This window comes from Vanacampus margaritifer, chromosome 4 (assembly GCF_051991255.1).
Source record: "Vanacampus margaritifer isolate UIUO_Vmar chromosome 4, RoL_Vmar_1.0, whole genome shotgun sequence".
Lineage (NCBI taxonomy): Eukaryota > Metazoa > Chordata > Actinopteri > Syngnathiformes > Syngnathidae > Vanacampus > Vanacampus margaritifer.
Genome location: NC_135435.1, coordinates 27,618,107 through 27,640,325, shown reverse-complemented (window position 1 = coordinate 27,640,325; position 22,219 = coordinate 27,618,107). Strand labels below are relative to the sequence as shown.

Below are 22,219 nucleotides of genomic sequence, written 5' to 3'. Positions count from 1 at the left end.
AACTGGTGAAATTCTGCACATTTTTAAAATTGGAAAATACAACTTGACCCCAGTCTCCACAACTATATGCATTATTATTAAATGTATTACTGCTAAATTTTGACGTGGACGTGCCTGCTGCATTGTGACTGGAATTCCCCCAGTACAGGCTTTCCAATTAACTCATTCGCTGCCATTGACGGCTATAGACGTCAAAAAATTATTTGAACTATTTCTATTAGTTTAACATTTTTCCCACTTTTGTTAACAAGAGTATGAAACCCAGAGAAACAAATATTGTAAATTTAGAACAGATATAAAATTTGTGATTAATCGTGCGTTAACTATTGAAGTCATGCGATTAATTACAAATAAACATTGTAATCGCCTAATGCCTCTAATTTTTTTAAAAATCTTTGCTTCCCCCCCAAAAAAAGATTATTTAAAAAAATGTCTAGGTTTTCATAGTCTAGTTAACAAAAGTGGAAAAAAAATGTTAAACTAATAGAAATAGTTCAAATGAATTTTTGACGTTTAAAAGTGGCGTTAAAGGAACTTTAAATTAACTCAAAATGAACGCACTAATTTTGACTACCCTAATAATTTGCCATTGAGCTGCCCATCCAACATAAAAATATAACATTTCTGTTTGCCTTGTTTGTTCAGTTAGCATTGCAATTCCACCATCGTGTTTTTTTTGTTCTGCCAACATATGTCATATGCATTTGCGCGCGCACCCACACCACACAGCCTGTCATTAGTCCGGACTCAAAAGCCTCTGAACTCTAAATCAGCTCAAGATGAAGCAGAGTCTGGATCTGTCTGAAGGGGCCCAATTGGCGCTGACACAAATAAACAAATCTTACCTCACAATGATTAGCCATACCGAGAGAACATATGTTCTTTCTATAGATTATTCATGCTCCTCAGGAGATGCGCTTGTACGCTGCTGAGCCTCGGCGTCCTCTTCCTGATGGAAATCAGGCAGGATAGTACAATATTAGGAGACATATCTGTGAATTTGAGGTCTGCAAAACCCCATGTTTTGATACGAGGGCCTGGTGGGGGGCTGCGGGCCAGAGGCTCTGGCTCTGTTTGTGTGGACTCCTCAGCGGCTTCATAGGGAACAGATGTGGGAAGGCAGGCGGCTGGGCAGCCAGCCAGAGCAGCTGGGAGAAATTAAAAACAACAGCATTCCTGGAGACGGGGCGAATTACAGTGGGAAGGAGGGAGGGGAGAGTTAAGCGACAGACTGAGAGAGAGTTTTAGGACTATGTGGTCACTGACGAGAGTCTCCGCGGAGTACGAGCGATGGAATAGACAGGAGGATTTCAAGGGACTACTTTGCAGCGGTTTGCTATAGCTAATAAGTCGCAGCTGTGTTTCCTTTGCAGTGAAGGCATGAACACGTAATAACGTACAGATCGATGCGCCAAGAGCGTCTGTGTCATAAAAAGATGGTGTTTACTAAATACAGTACGATCATGTTGATATTTAATCAAGGCATGTGTTATTCATTAGGGAAAACATGCATGTATGCAATTGCATTTTACATGATGGTTCTGGGTCGTGTTTTTTTTTTTTTTTTCTGGAGAGCTCAGTATTGTTCATTCGGTAATTTTACCGATTTGACATGTCATCATCATTGCTCTCCTTTTTTTTTTTTGAATTTATTAATTTTTTTTTTGTATGTGCGTGAATATGTGTATGTGCGTGCGTGCATTCATTAGTTCACCTAAAACCTATAAAATAAAAATAAAAAATCCCATACCGTTTCCCTAAACCGAACACTTCCAGTCAGAGTAGTAGTAGTCAGGAAACCCGAGAAAGGACCAAAGAAAAGAAAGGAAAATGAAATCCAGCACCGACCAGACACCACCCTGGTTCTGGGTCGTGTTGTAGTCAAGGGCACACGAACCAAGACTGAGACTAGTATTGTAGTTCTCGAGATAGGTCTTGGAACCTTTTTAAAGGCAAAGTTAACCCCCAAAAAACAATTGACAATAATATGTTATATGCTGCCCCACTGGTTTAAATACAGTATTCCGGTTAATGTTGTGTTAGTGGAATATGAGTTAAGCAGCAAAATCCAGCAGTTTTCAATCAATATCAGAAGGCGGCCATTTTGCCATGTGAAAATGACATCACAGTTGCTCAGGTCTCAGGTAACAACCAATCACAGCTCAGCTTAAAAAAAAAACAGGTGAGCTGTGATTGGTCGTTGCCTAAGCCTGAGGAACTGTGATGTCATCTTCAGTCGCCAGCAAGTGGCAAAATGGCTGCCCCATGAGAGGGATGAAAACAGCTGGATTTTGCTGCATAACTCATATTCCACAAATGTAATATTAATCAGAATGTCATGTTTGGACTAGTGACGTCACATATATTTTTGTCAAGAAATGTTTAAAGGGATATTTGACCAATTGAGACATTTTCAGCAGTAAAAAGTGATTATACTGTCCAGAATTAATTTGATAATTTCATTATTTTTCATGTTCAATTTATACTTCTAATACCTAATTTTTCCACTTGCTGTCGACGAAAGATGACATCACCTGTGCTGAGGAAGTAGGTAACAACCAATCATGGCTCAGGTTGATGACCAAACCCAGAAAACAGCTGAGTCATGATTGGTTGTTACCTACTTCCTCAGCACAGGTGATGTCATCTTTCGTCGACAGCAAGTGAAAAAAAAAAAAGGTTTTGAAGATATTAATTGAACATGAAAAATAATGAAGTTATCAAATTAATTCTGGACAAAATATCCACTTTTCACTGCTGAAAATGGCTCAATGAGGCATAAATGTAAAAAGTTGACTTCGAGTTAACTATTGAAGTCATGCGATTAAATACAATTAAAAAAATTAATCACCTGACGCCCCTAATTTTTCTTTTCTTTTTTTTCAACAACAAAAAAAGATTATTAAAAAAATGTCTAGGTTTTCATACTCTTGTTAACAAAAGTGGGAAAAAATGTTAAACTAATAGAAACAGTTCAAATGATTTTTTTTTACGTTTGTAGACGTCAATGGCAGTGAATGAGTTAAACTCGAGTTTTTTCGGTGAGCAATCTTTTAGGCCAGATTAACATCAAACGTGCAGATGTACAGATGTTCCGAAAGTCAAGAGAGCGCAGTGCAAATTAATTCTGGACAAAATATCCACTTTTCACTGCTGAAAATGGCTCAATGAGGCATAAATGTAAAAAGTTGACTTCGAGTTAACTATTGAAGTCATGCGATTAATTACAATTAAAAAAAAAAAATCACCTGACTGACGCCCCTAATTTTTCTTTTCTTTTTTTTCTACAACAAAAAAAGATTCTTAAAAAATGTCTTGGTTTTCATACTCTTGTTAACAAAAGTGGGAAAAAATGTTAAACTAATAGAAACAGTTCAAATGATTTTTTTTACGTTTGTAGACGTCAATGGCAGTGAATGAGTTAAACTCGAGTTTTTTCGGTGAGCAATCTTTTAGGCCAGATTACATCAAACGTGCAGATGTACAGATGTTCCGAAAGTCAAGAGAGCGCAGTGCAAATTAATTCTGGACAAAATATCCACTTTTCACTGCTGAAAATGGCTCAATGAGGCATAAATGTAAAAAGTTGACTTTGAGTTAACTATTGAAGTCATGCGATTAATTACAATTAAAAAAAAAATAATCACCTGACGCCCCTAATTTTTCTTTTCTTTTTTTTCTACAACAAAAAAAGATTCTTAAAAAATGTCTTGGTTTTCATACTCTTGTTAACAAAAGTGGGAAAAAATGTTAAACTAATAGAAACAGTTCAAATGATTTGTAGACGTCAATGGCAGTGAATGAGTTAAACTCGAGTTTTTTCGGTGAGCAATCTTTTAGGCCAGATTAACATCAAACGTGCAGATGTACAGATGTTCCGAAAGTCAAGAGAGCGCAGTGCAGGGATAAATTGTTGTTTATTTTCACTTTTAATAGTCAGCGCAGGACCGACTGCGACACATCTGCTTCCTCTTAATGGGGGCTCGTAGGGGGGGGGATGTGGGGGGTGCGGGGTCCAGACCTGGATTTAACCACCTCACTTTACCTGATATTCTCTCTTTCCCTCTGCCTTCTGCTTTCTCTGCAAGGGTTTCGTCCTTCAGCACATAGCACAGTGGGAGCACAGATGGCCACAGATGGGGTTGCAGACCTAGCAGACTTCTTAATGTATTAAAAAGTGAAATCCCCAGCCCGGTGTGTATGTGTGAGCCCTGTCCCTGTAGCTGTTCAGATTATACAGCTGTCTGTAATCCCACAGAGGGAGTAAACAGACTGGGCGGCCCCCACACCCCACCATCCTCATCTTCTTTTCCTTTATTTTTACGCTCTTGTCCCAAAGTGACCAAACTGGCCTCTAGAATGTCTTCACAGAGTCTCCGACACACACACACACACACACACACACAAGTGCACATTTCATACAGTGACACTGCACATTTAATCAAAGAGGAGGTTTACTGGGCCATATGGCAGCCTCCCCACAGGAAACCTCGTCAGCACGGGTGGTTTGTTTATGTGCTTCGGCTTCTTTTAGACTAGAATATCTGCATCTATTTATACCAAGCCGCTATCTCCAACCTTGTGTGTTTATGTCGAGAGTCGAGCACGGGGAGAGCGAGCGCCCCTCGCGCTTTTGAGGATCACCATGTCGATGACCCTCATGCAGCTTTAAATACAGAGACCCAACTGCTGAAGGCTTCTCTGTGAAGTCTCAGAAAAAGGACTGAAGCAAACTGTGGCGGGAGTTTTGTCGATGAAATAAATAAATAAACAAAAATCATTGTTAGCACCATTGAGTTTATTTTGGTTTTATTTTTCAGATGTGTGCTCAGGATCATTCTCATGGCAGCGCTGGCATTTTCAAAACAAGCATGACTTATTTCTCTCTCTCTCTCTTCCGCTGAAACATGAGACACATTGTGTAATGTCAAACTGACGGCACAACGTTGTTTACATGTGCTCCGCGTCTTGCCGTTTCACTGTGTTTTGTCTTGTTATTCAGAATGCTTTTTGCCAAGCAATTCTTTTTTTGATCTGGTTTCTTTTTGTTGCAAATATCACAAAACCTAACTAAAACCTTCATTAATAAACAATAACCAAGTCTACAGTAAATCAATATGTACTGTATTTTCCTCGACTAATAAAGACGAGACGAAAATCTACTTCACTTAAAAATAAAATAAAAAGTGGACTACAATCTATTTACATTTTAGTTCATGAACAGAAACGAGACAAAAATGATATGATTTTGTAAAATCTTGTTTCTGCTAATCTGTCATGTGACACACCCCCTTTCAAATCTGCGGCTAGCTAGCTAGCTAGCAAGTGTAACAGGCACAAACACATGGGACAGACAGGAGGTGGTTTCACTGTGAAAAGTTAGAAGGAAATTTTATATATATATATATATATATATATATATATATATATATATATAGTAATAGTTATAGTAACGTAATATTAATCCAACGGCTGCAACATTCCAACAATATTGTTGAACCGACCGCTAACTAATGCTAGCTAACTTACCTGTCGAAGCATGGAGCCATAGTAGTCACTGTAATTGTGTGTCAAGTTGTTGTTCATCCAAAAAAAAGAGAGAATTTTTTATGTTAAATAGTTTTAAACCTGAAATGTTCAACGTAATCTTATGGAGAGAAAAAATACAGGGGTTAAATGATTGTCCTGACTTAAATTAAACTAAAACGTTGACCGTTTTTTTTTTACTAAAACTCGACAAATAAAATTAGTCTTTCTTGGGCTAAAATAAAGACTAAAATGCTGGATTTATAGTCGACTAAAAATGGACTAATTAAAAACGGGATGAGGTTGACTAACTATATATTGATGTAAAATCAGTCAAAATCCAGTAAAACAGCCGGGAGCGAAGGGTGTTGCTTCAGTGAAAATGGCTGGGAGTGAATGAGTTAAAAATTGTCATCTTATTATTGTTTATTCTTGCTTTGGTCCTGGAATAGAGATCAGCTCAAGGCAGGGGCGGATCTATTGTGGTGGGATACAGGACTATGGGCCACCCCCATGAAAAATCCCAAACTGTCTGCCTTTAACATGTGTTAAAAAGAAATAAAAAATAAAATAACTATATGACCTAATTGCTTGACTTATTGGCTTCAACGTGATAATAAAGTCAATGTCAAAGCAAACTTTGCACACCCTTGTGCTCGATATTCAAGATTCACGCACTATTCAAGGAGAAGTGAAGAAAAATGATGCAAAATCTTGCAAGTTTAGCAACGGGTGGAAAAATCATGTGTCTGCGTCATTAAATAATTGACCCAACCCTCTACAAAGTTTATTGAAAATCAATGAAGTAAGTAATGTGTCATTATTGCGTAATATACATGGTGCTCAAAACGCACTCCTTGGTGGCTACAGACATCCAAACCGACCCTCACATCCACCCGCATCTGCTTTTCCTCTCCGGTGTATCGCCATGCCATGTATTTACTTCACACCAGCCAGCCTGCTCTTGCCTTGTTTGGTCCTGGCAGAGGACAGTGGAACCCGTGGTGGCGGGATGGAGCTCTCCTGAAAGTCAGTCCCCAATGATGGACAGCAGCAGATCCAGCTGCACTTGTCACTGGCAGTCAAGTTGGCTGTCTGAAGCGGGGGACGAGAGGGGACAGCCGCCGAGGAGGGTGCGCATGTGTGCGTGTTTGTGTGTGAGTGCCATAGGTTAGATTGGAGGGGCACTGATTGGGATGTCAGAGCTACACGGTGTGTGTGAAGGAGAGTGGGGGGGGAGGTGGGGTTGCGGGGTGGGGGGGGGGGTCTCAGTCAGCGGCAGCTGAGAGGGTGAGCAGGTGTTACTGTATGTCTCCCAGGCCTGTGTTTGGAAAACCAACAGAGACACAATACACATTTGAGGCCAGTTCCGCACTGTGCATTGATTTGCTTCGGCTGTTTTGATGGGGCTTATGTTCTTAGGAAACTTGGCTCCCAGGTGACAATGTCAGCGCTGGCCTTTTCTTCTTCTTTTTTTTAACATGTTACAGTTTTTGTTTCTTTTTCGTGCACCATCTTGATGTTTGTTCTCTCCTATTGTTTGTCCTTCTTGCCAGGTAGCAGAGTGCAGAAGGTTGGAACAATGCCAGATTCACCTGCGGATGTGAAAAGCCAGCCCAGGTCCACCCCGCCAACCATGCCTCCTCCACCCCCGGCAGTCAACCAAGCAACCAGTCGTAATGCTTCTTTCACCCCCACCACTAGTAAATCAAGTAAATACCACATCTTTGTTTTTCTAAATAACACTTTCAATATAGTTTATGTGTTTATTTACAATGACTCATAGTTTGGGAGGTATGTGGGTTTTGCTTCTGTTTTGCTTTCATGCTCAAAGACCACGTCAGTAAGCAATAAATTAGGCATGTGCATGAACAAACAGCCTCAAGCAACTCCGGGAGTTTGTGGAAAGCATTTATATTCTACCAGTGCCACATTTGGGACAAACTTGGTCATCTATTTTAATTTCTAATGCAAACCTACCGCAAAGTGTAGTTTAAATCTGTGCAGGGGCAGGTTAGACCAAGTTTGGTATTTTCACATAATTGCGCCGTTTTGGGGAAATTGATGCAGTTGTCATATTTCTAAATGAAATATGATGGATGACATCCACCACATATGCCAGCTAAGTCTGTCTGCCCGTCCCCCAATCAAGTTCATCAAATCGCGTTACACGACCTGCGCCAGTAATTAGACGTGGTTCCAGCAGCTGTAAAGTTTGGTCAACTTTCAGCCTTTTAGACTTTGGCGTAGGTCAGTCTGCCAAATTCACAAAAAGGTGAAACGAGGCTTGCACCGGCATGAAAATCAAGGATGAAGATGCGCCAGGTTTTTACATTTGCATCTATGAATATAGAACCCTTGAAGTCTCATTGGAATTAATGCCTTAAACTGCGATTAGATCATTATTGTAAGGCCTAAAATGTAAAAAAAAATGTACATACAATTTAACATTTTTTTTTTATTACTGTAGATGTTTGTTGGTCTTTACCTCCATTGAGTAAATTATTTAACTCTGGCTCACCATTTCAGTTCTGATTCATTCTACCGGTCATTGATGGAATTGAGGTCAAGGCTTTCAAGTTCTACACCATACTTATCCAAGCATGAATTTATGGACCTTGCTTTGTGCACTGGGGCACCAACCACAGCGGAGCGTAAAAGGGCCTTCTTTCGTGAGACAATTCTGTGTACGTGCGCTACATCGTTCTTGAACACACTTGTGTCCAGGGATCTTCCAAAAATGTGTGCTTCTTAACAGTTTCTGGTGACCAAGTGTTGACGCTACTTGAGTGTCAAGTGCGCTCCTCAGTGGGAGTTTCTTTTGTTGAGCGAAACGCCCTTGCTGTTGACAAGTGTCTCTGAGTGCATGTGCGAGGGCGGCTGTAGCATTGTGTGCGTGCACGTGTGTCTGTTGTTCACCAGCTGGTAGGAGGGTGGCAGGGCAGAGGGCATCAGTCAGGCTGGCGTTGCTGTGGGGTGGCTACTTCCCTATATAGCAATGTCAGGCCATGTTCTTTCACCTGTTATGGCGTGACGTTAGTCCCCTCTAAAACAAAAAAACACATTTGTGTGTTAGGATCATGTGGGTTAGCGCAGAACTGCTAGTTGTTTTCATTATTTAAGTTTTAGTCAGGTTAGGTCAATTCATTTGATGGACTCACATTTGTTGTTGTTGCTTTGGCACCTACCACTACATTTATCATGCCATACAATGCTATGTTGAACTCGAGAGGGGGCAAATATAATGAGAGTCAACAGAAATTATCAAAGAAATATACCCGAAAATGTAAACATTTTCAAACCCTGAAATACACGGTTTCGCATCGCAGCTTGTGAAGCTAATTTTGCATTTATCAAAATACACTGAATTGAAAAACTGAGAATCAACTGCTTAGATGATTCCAAAAAGCTTCTGGGCTGGATGCACACGCATTAAAGTGGAAAATGCGCCTTTTGGAGGTCGAGGCTCGAGTAGCTCGGTGCTACTTATGCCGCATCAGCTAGCTACAATTAGCAACGAGCTTCGGATGGTTATGCTGCCGCCAAACACGTTGCGGAGTTAAGTTAGTCATCATCAGTGATGATTCATCACCACCTTGGCGGTGAATAAGCTTCACTTTTGTCCTAACAAGTCGGCTACAGTATGTCACAAAGGGATGATGAAGAAAGACAGAGAAGTTATGCTAATTACTTAGCTAACCTTAGTGTGACACGGCTAGCTAGCGGGTTTAAAACTGGAATTAAGTGCTTGGGGTGATCGAGTTCACTTTGAACAACAAATTGAGTGTCTGGGCTCCGGAAAGAAAATTTAAAATTTAAAACATTGTTTTAAATTTAAATTTAAACTGGAACTGGAAATGAATTATGCTAGGTTACACCGTATGACAGCCAGAAGGAGTGGCCTGTAAGGTTAAAAATACAAAAAAATATAGCATAAATTATATATAAAAATTATATATTATGTATAAGTAATATTATTGGTTTGTTTTCACAATAGAGTCCTGAGTTTTGATTTTGACTTTTGAGGTCTGCACAATAAATATTCTCAAATTACATTACGGGTTAAAAAAATAAATTTAGCTTTGCTTCTGGACAAGAACATACAGATTGCTGTTATACAAATTGTGAATTTAAGAAATAAAAGCAATTGTTCATCTGTTATATTGTCATAATATTATTCTTCAATAAATCCCTTACTTCAGATCCCTGGGTTTAACGTAGGGGGGAAAAAATGCTCCCTAAATTAAAAACTTGCTCCTCAAATGAAGTCATTGATTCGCAAAACTGCTCCACAAAGAAAAATATCAAACATTTTTGGTCCTTCATTTTTGTGAATTTGTGAAATTAAAAGAGACGAAAGGTTTGGTTTGCCCACTGTAAGAATGGGCTGTTACACATGAATGTTCATAGAATTGCGAACCTCAAAGCTGCAAATCTGTTTTCAGATGGTGGACATGTGCAGCACCGCATTTAGCTACACACCTGCCACTGGAATAAAAGTAACACAGGCCACAGGACTATTTTTGGCACCTCATTTACAAGTTCCTCTTATAGTTGTGTCCTAGTGAGTGAGTTGGTGGGTGGGGGAGAGTTTGAGGAACAGAGCGAAATAGACTGACACAAGAGCAGGTGGCGGGAGAGGGGAGTCGAATGCTGACACTTGTGAGACAGCTGAAGTTTGCACAAAAACAAACAAGATTGTGACAATAAATATGTATGCGTCACACACATTTGTGTGCTCTTCTATCAGCGGGATACAGCAAAAGAGTGTCATCCCCCATCTTGCCCCCAGATGTCCGCCGATGCCCCTCAGAAACTACCGACCTAATTCGTGTTGTCTCCCCCTTATGTCTTGTCTGCAGTGCTAAACGGGAGCAGCCACTCTCCCACATCACTGAACGGCGCCCCGTCCACTCCAAACGGCTTCAGTAACGGGCCGGCTATGTCGTCAACATCCTCGCTGTCCAACCAGCAGCTCCCGCCAGCCTGCGGCGCCCGCCAGCTCTGCAAGCTGAAGCGCTTCCTGACTACGTTGCAGCAGTTTGGCAACGACATTTCGCCGGAGATTGGAGAGCGAGTGCGCAGCCTTGTGCTGGGGCTGGTGGTGAGTTTGTGGTCAATTTCATAAATAGGAGGATTATTATATGCATTATAAACGCACTGGATACTTACATTACATAATCTTATCTATTGTGCTGATTTTGGTCGCTTGTGTACACAAAGGGAAAATGTTTAATGCAGTTGATGTTTGGCTATGTATGTGTAAATATTTCAACTACACTGTGTACTTCCACAATTAGCAACCATTGTGCCTTGTGCCCTCTTTTTTGTCTTCTCTTGTACAGAACTCTACACTTACCATTGAAGAGTTTCATTCCAAACTTCACGAAGCTACCAACTTCCCTCTGAGGCCTTTCGTCATTCCCTTCCTGAAGGTAAATATAGTCTACACACTTGCCTGCACAGGTGTGCGTCTGCTTATATGTGATATATTTAGCCCTGCCCTGGATTCTATGGCCTTCATACATTACAGAATAGCACTTCTCTGTCTCTTTCTATTCAGCTCAAATTAGCCCTTTTATCATTCCTCTGACCCAAACGTAGTGAAATACATCTCGTATTGACACCGGCAAAAATTGGAGTGTTAAATTTGTGGGAGCTATTTTTTTTTTTTTCTGGAGAGCTCAGTATTGTTGTGGGAGCTAATTTTAGCATTTCCGGAGTGCTGGTCCACAGAGTTGTAGAGTTAAGTCTGTAGAGTTAAATTAACTCCACAGAGTGTTAGATTTACCTAAGATTTTAGCACTTGCACTTTTCCAGTTTGAGAGAGACAAATCAGCACCATTTCCCTCCTCCTCCTTTCCTCTTTGCTTATCACTGGGAAACACTGGCATTCAAACAAAAGGAGTTTAGGACCCATGACGTCATTGTCACTCATAGAAGAGGTTGTAGTCAACAGGCTACTACTATTTGTTTTAATTGATTTCATTTTGACCACATTGAAGTTATTTAAAAGACTAAGAGATGTGGTCGTGCTGCTGACGTAAAATACAACCGGGGGATCAAATTCCAGTCAAGGGAAATGTTTAAGGAGTCGACTTAACTGACAAAGAGAGAAAAATAATAATAACTTGTCTACTCTTAGCGTTTAAATTTAACTCTGTTAGTGAGTTAAAAATGTGCTTTCCCTCACTGCAAAAATATTTAACTCTTTAAAAATTGTTGATTAACTCTGGAGAGTGTGAAGCTATATCAACTAAAAACTTTTCTTGCTGTGACATCAACATATAACTGTTAACTATTTATAACAAGCACCGACTCACTGCAACCGATAAATCAGGCGCAGTTCGCAAAGATGTTAAGCGTGATCGACCCTCGCTCAAATATATTTTAGTCGAGTCATGACTCTTTTGGGGGGGAGCTGATCGAACCTGAGAGATGAACCTTGTAGTGTTTTATTATTTGTGTCAACACAATGTAGACTATTAACTCTTTGACTGCCAAAAACGTTAAATAACGTTTAGTAAAATCCTATGGAGGAGTGCCAAAGACGTTAAAAGACGTTTTTTTCAAAACAGGTGAAACTAACCATTTTCTATTGTTGATTACTCAAAAACGGAATAAGGTAGAAACAAACTTTTTTTTCTGATGGAAGATGAGAGTCCAATCTTTTTTTGGCAGTATGTGCGTTTCCATAGTCCAAACACATAATTTTCTATGGACCTTGAAAGATCAGTCAAAATGCTTAAAATCGGCTGGCACCCACGGCATCCCTTTTCTGAAAACGTCTGGCAGTCAAAGAGTTAAGGCGAATGTCTAGACCAAAAAAAAGTGTTCGATGAGTGTGAGTGCGTATGTTTCGGTGTCATGCATCCTTGTGTGTGGTCATCCTCCACATCTGGGACATTGCAGCAGTCTGTGTTTTATCAAGCAGACAGGTCTTAAGAGAGTTATTTGACAGCACTTATACACATACACAATGCACACCTCCGATGGAGACACATGGCAGAGGAATGTGTCAAGAGATCTGTCTTATCTCATTGTGTCTCTTCATCTATCACTCCCTCCTTTTTTTTTCACCGCCTTATCTGGCTTTTAGTCACTCTCCACATTTCAGTTTCCAGCTTCGTTCTCTCGGCGCATTTTTCTCTCTCTCTCTCTCTCTCTCTCTCTCTCTCTCTTTAATGAATGTTTTCATTTTTGTCTGCTTTGCAGGCAAACCTGCCCCTGCTGCAGAGGGAGTTGCTGCACTGTGCCAGGCTTGCCAAGCAGACTCCAGCACAATACCTGGCCCAACACGAGCAGCTTCTCCTGGACGCCAATGCCAGCTCGCCCCTGGATTCTTCGGAGATCATGTTGGAGATGAATGAGCATGGCAAGAGAAGGACCCCCGACAGGTAACGGCGCTCAATTACACATATATTGTCACACGTATAGAGGGCCCTGTTTTTGCTCCCGGCGCAAAACGTAGTCGGACTGTGCACGTGGCCTGGCATTTTCTTTCTTTTGGTATTTTCCTAGACTTTACACAGGTAGAATTGTGCATAAGGTGTTTGCTCCTTTGTGCGCCTTTGTAGGATGGAATGCTTTAAAAACAGCGGGGTCAAAAATAACTCAAATATGGGTCAAAAATGGACCGATCCTCTAGTTGGGTCTATTTGACCCGACTTATAGTCAAGAAATTGGTCTTTTAGTGTAAAGCAACTCATAAATATTGGTCAGATCCTTTATTTGGGTCAAAAATCAGGTCATTTCCTATAAAACAACCCAGAAAGTTTGATCAAATTGACCCATAAAGTGGATCGGTCCATTTTTAAAAAATCCATAATTGGTTTACTTTTGACCCAACTGTTTTTAGAGTGAATTCAGCCAGCTCAGGTCAATCGAAGAGGCTCCCCTCATTCCCATTAAATCAGGCGCACACATCATTGACATTGCAGGAACAGAAATTGACTCGCTGAGGTCCGAGCGATGAGATTGGCGTGCGCAAAGTGTGTTTTTTTGAACAGCAACACCTCCCGGATGATTTAGTCGGCCGGCGGCCGCGCATGTGATGTGTGCACCGCATTGCACCCCGATTGGTCATCTACAGTTTGTGTGACCTGCTTTTTTCGCTAGTCTAAAATCTAGTCTACTTTTTGTCACCGAATTGCAAGATGCACTGGAACGAACCAGAGAGGCGCAATGCGGTCCCAAACTCGGTAGACCAGACTTATGCTGCATTCGAGGATGGTCGGAAGTCGGATATATCAGAGTTGGTTGTTCCCGACCTGAAAGCGTTCAAGGCGAAAGCAAATAATCAAAATGGCGGCTGGTGGTCCTCAAAACTCATTTTGACCTCCAGCAAACTTACTTCATCACAATTTTGCTTTATTTATTGTTTTATCTTATTTCATACAGTTCAGTAGTTCACCGTATAATTTCATGCAGGGAGATAGCAGCATACCGTCACGTACGTTGTGTTACGTGAAGTTATGTCGAATATTTATGAATGAAGAAAGCTATCTAGTTTTATACTCTAGTAAATTGTGTCTTACCATTCACGGTCCGTGTTTCCAAAGGGGTCGCCATTGTAGTGTGACGTCACATTGTAGTCCGTCGGTGAAGTCGGGGTACGCACTTCCTGGTTTGAACTTGGAAAAGTTCCGACCATCCTCGAATGCAGCGTCACAACGGCACGAAAATGAAGACGCGCCCGTTTTTATGCTGAGCGCACAGGAACCCAGCGGGAGATCGACAGGCGGATCGGTGCAGCGTCTGCAGTGATGCGGACGCTGTATCGGTCCATTGTGGTGAAGCCGATTTACCGGTCGATCTATACGTTCGAAAGAACAAGATCCCGGATACAAGCGGCCGAAATGAGTTTCCTCCGCAGGGTGTCCGGGCTCTCGAGAGATAGGGTGAGAAGCTCGGTCATCCGGGAGGGACTCAGCGTCGAGCCGCTACTCCTCCACGTTGAGAGGCACCAATTGAGGTGGCTCGGGCATCTGGTTCGGATGCCTCCTGGACGCCTCCCTGGGGAGGTGTTTCCAGGCATGTCCTACCGGCGGGAGGCCCCGGGGACGACCCAGGACACGCTGGAGAGACTACGTCTCTCGGCTGGCCTGGGAACGCCTTGGGATCCCGTCGGAGGAGCTGGGTGAAGTGGCTGGGGAGAGGGAAGTCTGGGCTTCCCTGCTAAAGATGCTGCCCCCGCGACCCGCCCCCGGATAAGCGGAATTGAAGACGACGACGATGCACAGGAACCCGTGTACGAAAATAGGGGCCCATTGTGTCCGAAATAGGCTATATATCTAATTTTCTGGGTAGGCAGACGTTTGGGCAAACACTGATACAAGGAAAGTAGAACCTGTTGGTGGCACAATTTAAAATAACCCATTTCAGCCAAGGTTTTGCTTTGTTTACTCCTTAGAGGGTGACTGATATTTCAAAATCTTCCCCTTTTTTTTTTGCCTCATCGTTCCCTTTTTTCTCTGCATCTGACATTTCTGACTTACTCAGTCTCCTTCCCTCTCCCTGCCCCTTTAACTGCATGACCTGCAGGCTCCCAGCAGCTGTCCATATGTCAGGGATGTGTCCAGATGGTGATGTGCTGACCGTAACACTGAACACATCCTCCGTCGGGTGAGAGGAGGTGGTTTGGATGGGACTGTAATCCACACACCTCCGCCTCCCGACCTCTTGCTTTATGCACAGCAGGCTTGGCTCAGTGGAGGGAGGTGGGGGGGGGGGGTATTCAGGCAGAGGCATGGCCTTCGCCGTGCCAGCTGTTCGAATGATTTGTCAGTTGCCAGAGCCGAGGATGTGTACGAGTATTGCCGGCATGCTGAAAATACACACGGATAACCCGCACGCTCATCGTAACGCACGTCTATGACATGCAGCCACCAAGCATTCGTTGGCCTTTGACTGATTTCCATCTGAATGCCGGGCTAGTGCCATCTAGCTAAAAAGATTAATATCAACACTCCTCTTTAAACCGACCAGATGGCTGGAAAACACAGCCTCCCTCCCTCACGCACACACACTCGCTTAAACAACTCGTACACAGTGTCTCTAAACATCTGCCACACACTCTGTATTTAGTCCATATTGCAGCCTAAGCTGGCGCGGGGCGGGAGCATGAGGAATAGTTGCAATCTTAGAGCAGGCCGAGGGATATTCAGATTAAACGCTTGAGACGCAGGGTGTACGCTCGGACTTGGCTTTGTTTGGTGCATATGGCGTACAGCTGGGCTTGGAACTCTGGAGCGGCGCTGCCTCGCTGTAACTGAACAACAAGCAGCTCTCCACGGGTATCCATGGTTGTGCACGTGCGAGTGTGTCGCTCTGCATGCACGCCATGTGGGAGTTGTCGAATTTACAGTATTGACAGAGTTCACGTTTGCGGCGGGTTCGGCGCAGAAGCAGCTGCAATCGTTTATAAATAGCGCGGTTTGTAGCAATCTGAATTTGTAACTTTATGGATGGACTTGTTTTGTAAACACTGCGGGACGTCATTGTGCTCAAGAACTTTTCTTTGTAGCGTTACTAAAGATGCGTTTCATTTATTTCTTTAGATTGCATTTGCACAGAAGTGTGGAACTGCCAATGTGGAGTAAACGTTTCCATCCATCCATCCATTTTCTTTACCGCTTGTCCTCACAAGGGTCGCGGGGGCTGCTGGAGCCTATCCCAGCTGGCTTTAGGCAGTAGGCGGGGTACACCCTGAACTGGTTGTCAGCTAATCGCAGGGCACACAGAGATATACTCACAATCACACCTATGGACAATTTGGAGTATTCAATTAACCTGCCATGCATGTTTTTGGAATGTGGGAGGAAACCAGAGTACCCGGAGAAAACCCACGCAAGCACGGGGAGAACATGCAAACTCCACCCAGGAAGGCCGAAGCCCGGACTCGATCTCACGTCCTCAGCACTGGGAGGCGGGCGTGCTAACCAGTCAGCCACCGTGCCGCCTGGAGTAAACATTTTTGACTGGCAAATACTTTGAAATGTATTTGCAAGTACATTTAAACGCATTTAAATACGCTCAAACGTATTTGCAGGATTTCGAATGTTGAGTTGTGCTTGAAAGTTTACAGTACATACCGTAACGTAAACATATGAGCACCATACAGTGCTGGTGAGAAAAATGACCATAAAATCCAAAATTGGATATTTTCAAAAGTTGAAGTTGAACATGAGTAGAGGTGTGTTTGTCAATTTTGGTGACGATTTATAGCATTTATGTGGCATTAAGCCACATTTAGCTTTTGTACATTTACACTCATAAACGTGTTCAAGCACAGCAGTACTTGTAGGCTAAATGCTAAAGACGTAGCATTTTTTTCCCAGAATGCCCCTTGGTATTGACTTGTGCACGCGGATATAAAATAAAAATAAAGATTAGCATTTTGCCTAAATTATATGAATGAGTTCGAAAAATAAGTAGGTAAAAATTGTTTATTATTCATAATTTTGATGCTTTATTATGTCTACAGTTAACACTCCAAGACATTATGGGGAAAAATGCTAAGCCGTTAGCATTTTTGCCTACAATTGTGTACTACTTTACAGTACTGTTTTTTTTTGAACATATTTGCCAGTCTCCATTTATTGTGCACCTAAAATTACAGACCTATTAAAAGAGGAGCCATTTTCAGTTCTTGCTTTTTGTTTTGATATGCAGACATTTTTCTAGACATGCGATGAAAACATAGCTTGAGAAATGTTGCCAGTCCGTACAATGTAATTCCATATTGGCAAGCAAACAAAGAAAACTGTTTTTGTCGCCGGCACTAATTCACCTTCTCGTTCTGCACTTCAATGCGACAGCTGAAAAAACACTGCAGGCTTTTATGTATGCACAATCACTTCAGCTCCCCTTGTGTGTTTCATTAACGCTGAAGTGTTTTCAATAATGTACAGCAAATAATCAATGCTCCCATTTCACACTGCAATTACTTCAACAATATAAACACTCATTTTGTATCCTACTTTAATGGGTGTACTGACTATATATGTGAGCAACTTTTTCTTACCACTATTCATTCGTCTGCCTAAGGCTTTCCACTGGTGCGTACTGTATATATATATATATATATTTTTTTTTTTTTTTTTTGTACTTTTTTTTTCTGGAGAGCTCAGTATTGTTTATTCGGTAATTTAACGATTTTTTTTCTACAGGAGAGCTCAGTATTGTTCATTCGATTTGACATCATCATTGCTCTCCTTTTTTTTTTTTTTTTTTAAAAAATCCAACAAATCAATTAAAAAAATTTAATAAATGTTTTTTTTTGTTTTTTTTTTAAATACATATACATATATATATATACACATATACACACATATATAGATATATACTGTATATATATATATAAACCCTTTTTTTGTATGTGGGTGAGTATGTGTGTGTGTGTGCGTGCGTGCGAGCGTGTGTGTATTCATCAGTTCACCTAAAGCCCATTAAAAAAAAATCCCATACTAATAATATAATATAATATAATAATAAATTGCCAGATGCAGAAACATCAATGTAAGTTATCACGATGTAGTGGCTCTTGCTAACAGACAGAGGTAATTTAACGATTTGACATGTCATCATCATTGCTCTCCCTTTTATTTATTTTTTGTACGTGTATGTGTGTGCGTGCGTGTGAGTGTGTATTCATTAGTTCACCTAAAACCTATTAAAAAAAATCCCATACCGTTCACCTAAACCGAACACTTCCAGCCAGAGTCGTGAGGCCGTCAGGAGACCCGAGTACTGTATATTAAGTTGACTCTTTTCATGCTTATGCCCCCTCCCCAGGACCAAAGACTCTTCAGAGAGAGATGGCTTGCACCCGGAGCACCTCGCTAAAAGGCCCTGCACCATTAGCCCCAGCCAGCGCTTCAGTCCCAGCACGGGCCTCCCTGCTCACCAACCTCCCAACGGCCTCCCTACGCACCCTCCCAACGGCCTGCCCCACCCGCAAAACCCTCAAATGGGCCCTCAGCACTACCGCTTGGAGGACATGGCGCTGGCGCACCAATACAGAGACGCTTACAGACATACTGAACACAGAGACAGCCGAGACAGACACCGACCGACAGGTAGAACACTTCACATGGATGACGAGCTCAAACTGCAGGTCGCATTATGAGGTCAAATACTAAGGGGGGGGCATACAAAAGTGGGGTGTATGTCAGGAACAATGACCAGTTGTCAGCCTACTGTGTTAATCCTTGTGGCTATAAAAAGCCCGCAGCGTTACATACCCATGTGCTACAACTGTGGCAACTATATATGCCTTCCTACTGCTTTACCCAAAAAGAAAGACGCGCATTCTCAGCCAAACTGTCCCCCTGATTAGTTACTAGCCTTTTATACTGTAATGGGAATAATATGCCAATATGGAGGCTCTGAGATAAGCAGGCTTGGGTGATGATTAATTAGCTGAGCACTGCCAGAAAATGCAAAACGTGAAAACTATAGAATATGCATGTATGGTATTTTAATGAAGCAATCAGGATTACATTATTTAAGGAAGCGTAGAACTGCCAATGTAGAGTAAACACTTTTACTGGCAAATGCGTTCAAACTTATTTAAAAAAGACGTTCAAACGTTGAAACATTTGGCCTACGTTATATCAACACGTTTGAAAATTAAGTAAGTAAACATTGTTTATTCATCATTTTTATTATTTGTGTGAGTTACTGACTCACTGCAGTGCAACTTCCCTTTGCCTTTTTTTTTTTTAGACCCGTGGCAAATTATACGTATAAATACGTTTTGGCCTGCTTTATAACAATATGTTTGAAAAATAAGTAAGTAAATATTCTTTATTCATAATTTTTATAATTCATTATTATTATGTCTGCAGTGCATGAGTTCCATCCGTCATTTTTTTTTTCTCACGGGGTATACCAGTGACTTGTTATTCATTCAAACGTACCTGCAAACACGTTTGAACGTGTTTAAATACGGAATTATATTTATTAATATTTGCAAGTGTGTTTAACCACATTTGGCCTACTTTTTGCTAATTAAAAATTAAGTAAGTAGACATTGTTTATTGGTCATTTTTATTATTTATTCTTCTATGTATGAGTTCCGTTTACCATTTTTCCCATAAAAATACAGGTACACCCGTGGTGAATTATAAGTTCGGACGTACTTGCAATTACTGCTTTTAAATATATTTATATGCATTTGAAAACACGGTTGAATATATTTGCCATTCAAAAATGTCTACTTCCATTCACAGTTCCACGCTTCCATAATAACTTTTATCTCCATTTTCTACTCCGAAGGCGTGTTTAGAGGCGTCCAATAGCATGCCAGATCAACTTTGTTAAGATGTTTACGAAATTCCCTGTGACTTTGTAGTTCAGCGTACATACTGAAACCGTTTTTTTTTTTTTTTTAAATCTGCTTTTCTTTCACAGCAGTTCACGGAGCCCGCCAAGAGGAAGTGATCGACCACCGCCTAACAGATCGAGAGTGGGCAGAAGAATGGAAGCACCTTGATAATGTAGGTATCGGCGCGGCCGCCATTTTTCCCGTCAAACGCGATGTATCAGTTTGGCAACATTTAGCTTCAGGAAAGCGTTATTGCACACATGGAGCAGACACACATACGGTACACAAAAAAAAAAATAAATAGGGCCCCAGATGGAGCTCGGGACCCAGCAGAGAGCAGCTCCAGCTGGGCAGAGCAGCTGAGACAAGAGCTGCAGTCATGGAGAGAACCGGCCAGGCCTGGACCCCTGCCAAATTAGAAACACTTCACTGAAATAAATATAGCTTACTGAGAGTGGAGGGACGGGCGGGAAGCGACGAACGGCGGCAGGGATGGAGCAAGGGAACAACGGAGAAGACATTTGAATGTGGATCGTATGAAGGAGTGAATGTCAAACATGTTAAGCTCATTTAGTGGAGCAGACAAGGGTGGCGACACTGGTAGCGTGCATGAAAGTGACACTGCAATGTGAGGGGGGGGGGGGAGAACTAAAAGAAAATCTGTTGAGCTGGCAGCAAATCGAGCAGAAGGGTGGAAGAAATTGGTTCAACCTTTCATCTGTAGCCCAGCTGTTACGTTATTCTTGCAATGCTCGTACAAATTCAAATTCGCACGTAGCCAAGTGAAACTTGAAAATTGTTTTGTAAACAGGGAACTGAACTGACTGTTACGTTTACTGGAAATGAAAAATGGAGGAAAATTTATAGTTGGTTCATTTTGAACAGCTAACGTAGCTTCTTCCAATCTATTGAAGTCCTTCTCAAAGATTTAGGAGTTTGTGGGACTTTTTTTGGTCCATTCTTGGAGACAAAGCGGCCTGGCTAACAATCTTTGTTCGACTTCACCACACTTATTTAGTCTGGATTCTGTGCACAATAATATTGGAAGCTACTTCTCCAAACTGTTGAAACAACATTGAAGATGAGACTTTGCAAGTTGTGCTGTTCAGTGATTTAAATCTGCATACCAAGACTCGAAATGTTTTTGTTATTTTTTTTACGGAGCAGCATTGCAAATCAATTACTTCATTTGAGGAGCAACGTTCTAATTTTGTCGAGCTTTTCTTTTTTTGTCTTGCGTAACAGCATTGCAAATCAATTACTTCATTTGAGGAGCAACGTTCTAATTTTGTCGAGTTTTTTTTTTTTTGGCGAGTCAATCCCAGGGACCTCAAACAAGGATTTTATTACCGATAAACATGATGATTGAACATGAAGATGACAATTTAATCGTCTATGGCGGTTCATTTTCCGTTTTTGCTATTCAATGTGTGTTCATGTTAATTGTAGTATGTTTTCTTAAAAAATCTTTTAAAAAAAAGAAGTCAGTTTTACAAGGAGAGTTTTGAGTACATTTTACCAGTTTATTTTATTTAAAAAAAATAAAAAGCGACGCAAGGGTTGAGGAATAAACCCTCAACCGTCAGGTTAGGAGACAGCCACTCTACCACCTGAGCCATGCCGCTCAGAATGGTGTCAGGCGGAATACTTTTACCTCCAAGAGTCGGGTTTTTGGTCTCATTTTGGATTCACCAGTACAGCAAGAGTGGCATGGCTCAGGTGGTAGAGTGTATCCCAAGTTGAAGATCGTGAGTTTTTTCCTTAATGCTTCATTACTTTTTTTATATACTGGTAAAATGTACTCAAAACTCTCCTTGTAAAATTTAGTTAAAAATTTCTGAGTGAAATAAACTTCACTATGTTTGTAACTGTTACTCTTTTTTTTTTTTACAGTGTTGTACAGTGTTTCAAAAAAAAGGGTGTTATTATCCATAATGAATATTAATCTACAGTATATACTGTATTCCAATTTGTGTTCCTACCAGCTCCTGAACTGTATCATGGACATGGTAGAGAAGACGCGCCGCTCTCTGACCGTGCTGCGACGCTGCCAGGAGGCGGATCGGGAGGAGATGAATCATTGGATACGGCGCTACAGCGACGTGGAGGAGATGAAAAAAGGTGGGAGCAACGGACAGCACTGCCTTCCTCCTCCTCTTCCTCCTCCTCCTCCTCATCACAACTCCTCCTCCAACACAGCTAGCAGCAGTGAGGCACTGCCCAAAGGAGCTTCTTCCGCTGCTGAAAGGCAGACAGGCAGACAGACAGGTAGACAAACACACACAGGGGATGTTTTTTGGCACTTTTGGCAAGGTAGGGCCCATTTGAAGATGTTGGCAAGGGACTGACTTTAAGCATAGAAAG

At 41.5% G+C, this 22,219-nt stretch overlaps 1 protein-coding gene across 5 annotated transcripts in view; it reads left to right on the top strand.

The window, feature by feature from the left end:
- cbfa2t3 (CBFA2/RUNX1 partner transcriptional co-repressor 3) overlaps window positions 1–22,219 on the top strand; it is a 59,314-nt gene that overhangs the window by 26,846 nt on the left and 10,249 nt on the right. For 3 of the 5 annotated variants that reach the window (XM_077563603.1, XM_077563602.1, XM_077563604.1), the window contains exons 2-8: window positions 7,083–7,238; window positions 10,389–10,630; window positions 10,872–10,961; window positions 12,742–12,923; window positions 18,322–18,605; window positions 19,942–20,027; window positions 21,841–22,123. In XM_077563603.1, the coding sequence (XP_077419729.1) occupies window positions 7,083–7,238; window positions 10,389–10,630; window positions 10,872–10,961; window positions 12,742–12,923; window positions 18,322–18,605; window positions 19,942–20,027; window positions 21,841–22,123 (1,323 nt within the window). The remainder of the gene's footprint in view (window positions 1–7,082; window positions 7,239–10,388; window positions 10,631–10,871; window positions 10,962–12,741; window positions 12,924–18,321; window positions 18,606–19,941; window positions 20,028–21,840; window positions 22,124–22,219) is intronic. The other 2 variants (XM_077563606.1, XM_077563607.1) reach the window with 2 other exon arrangements.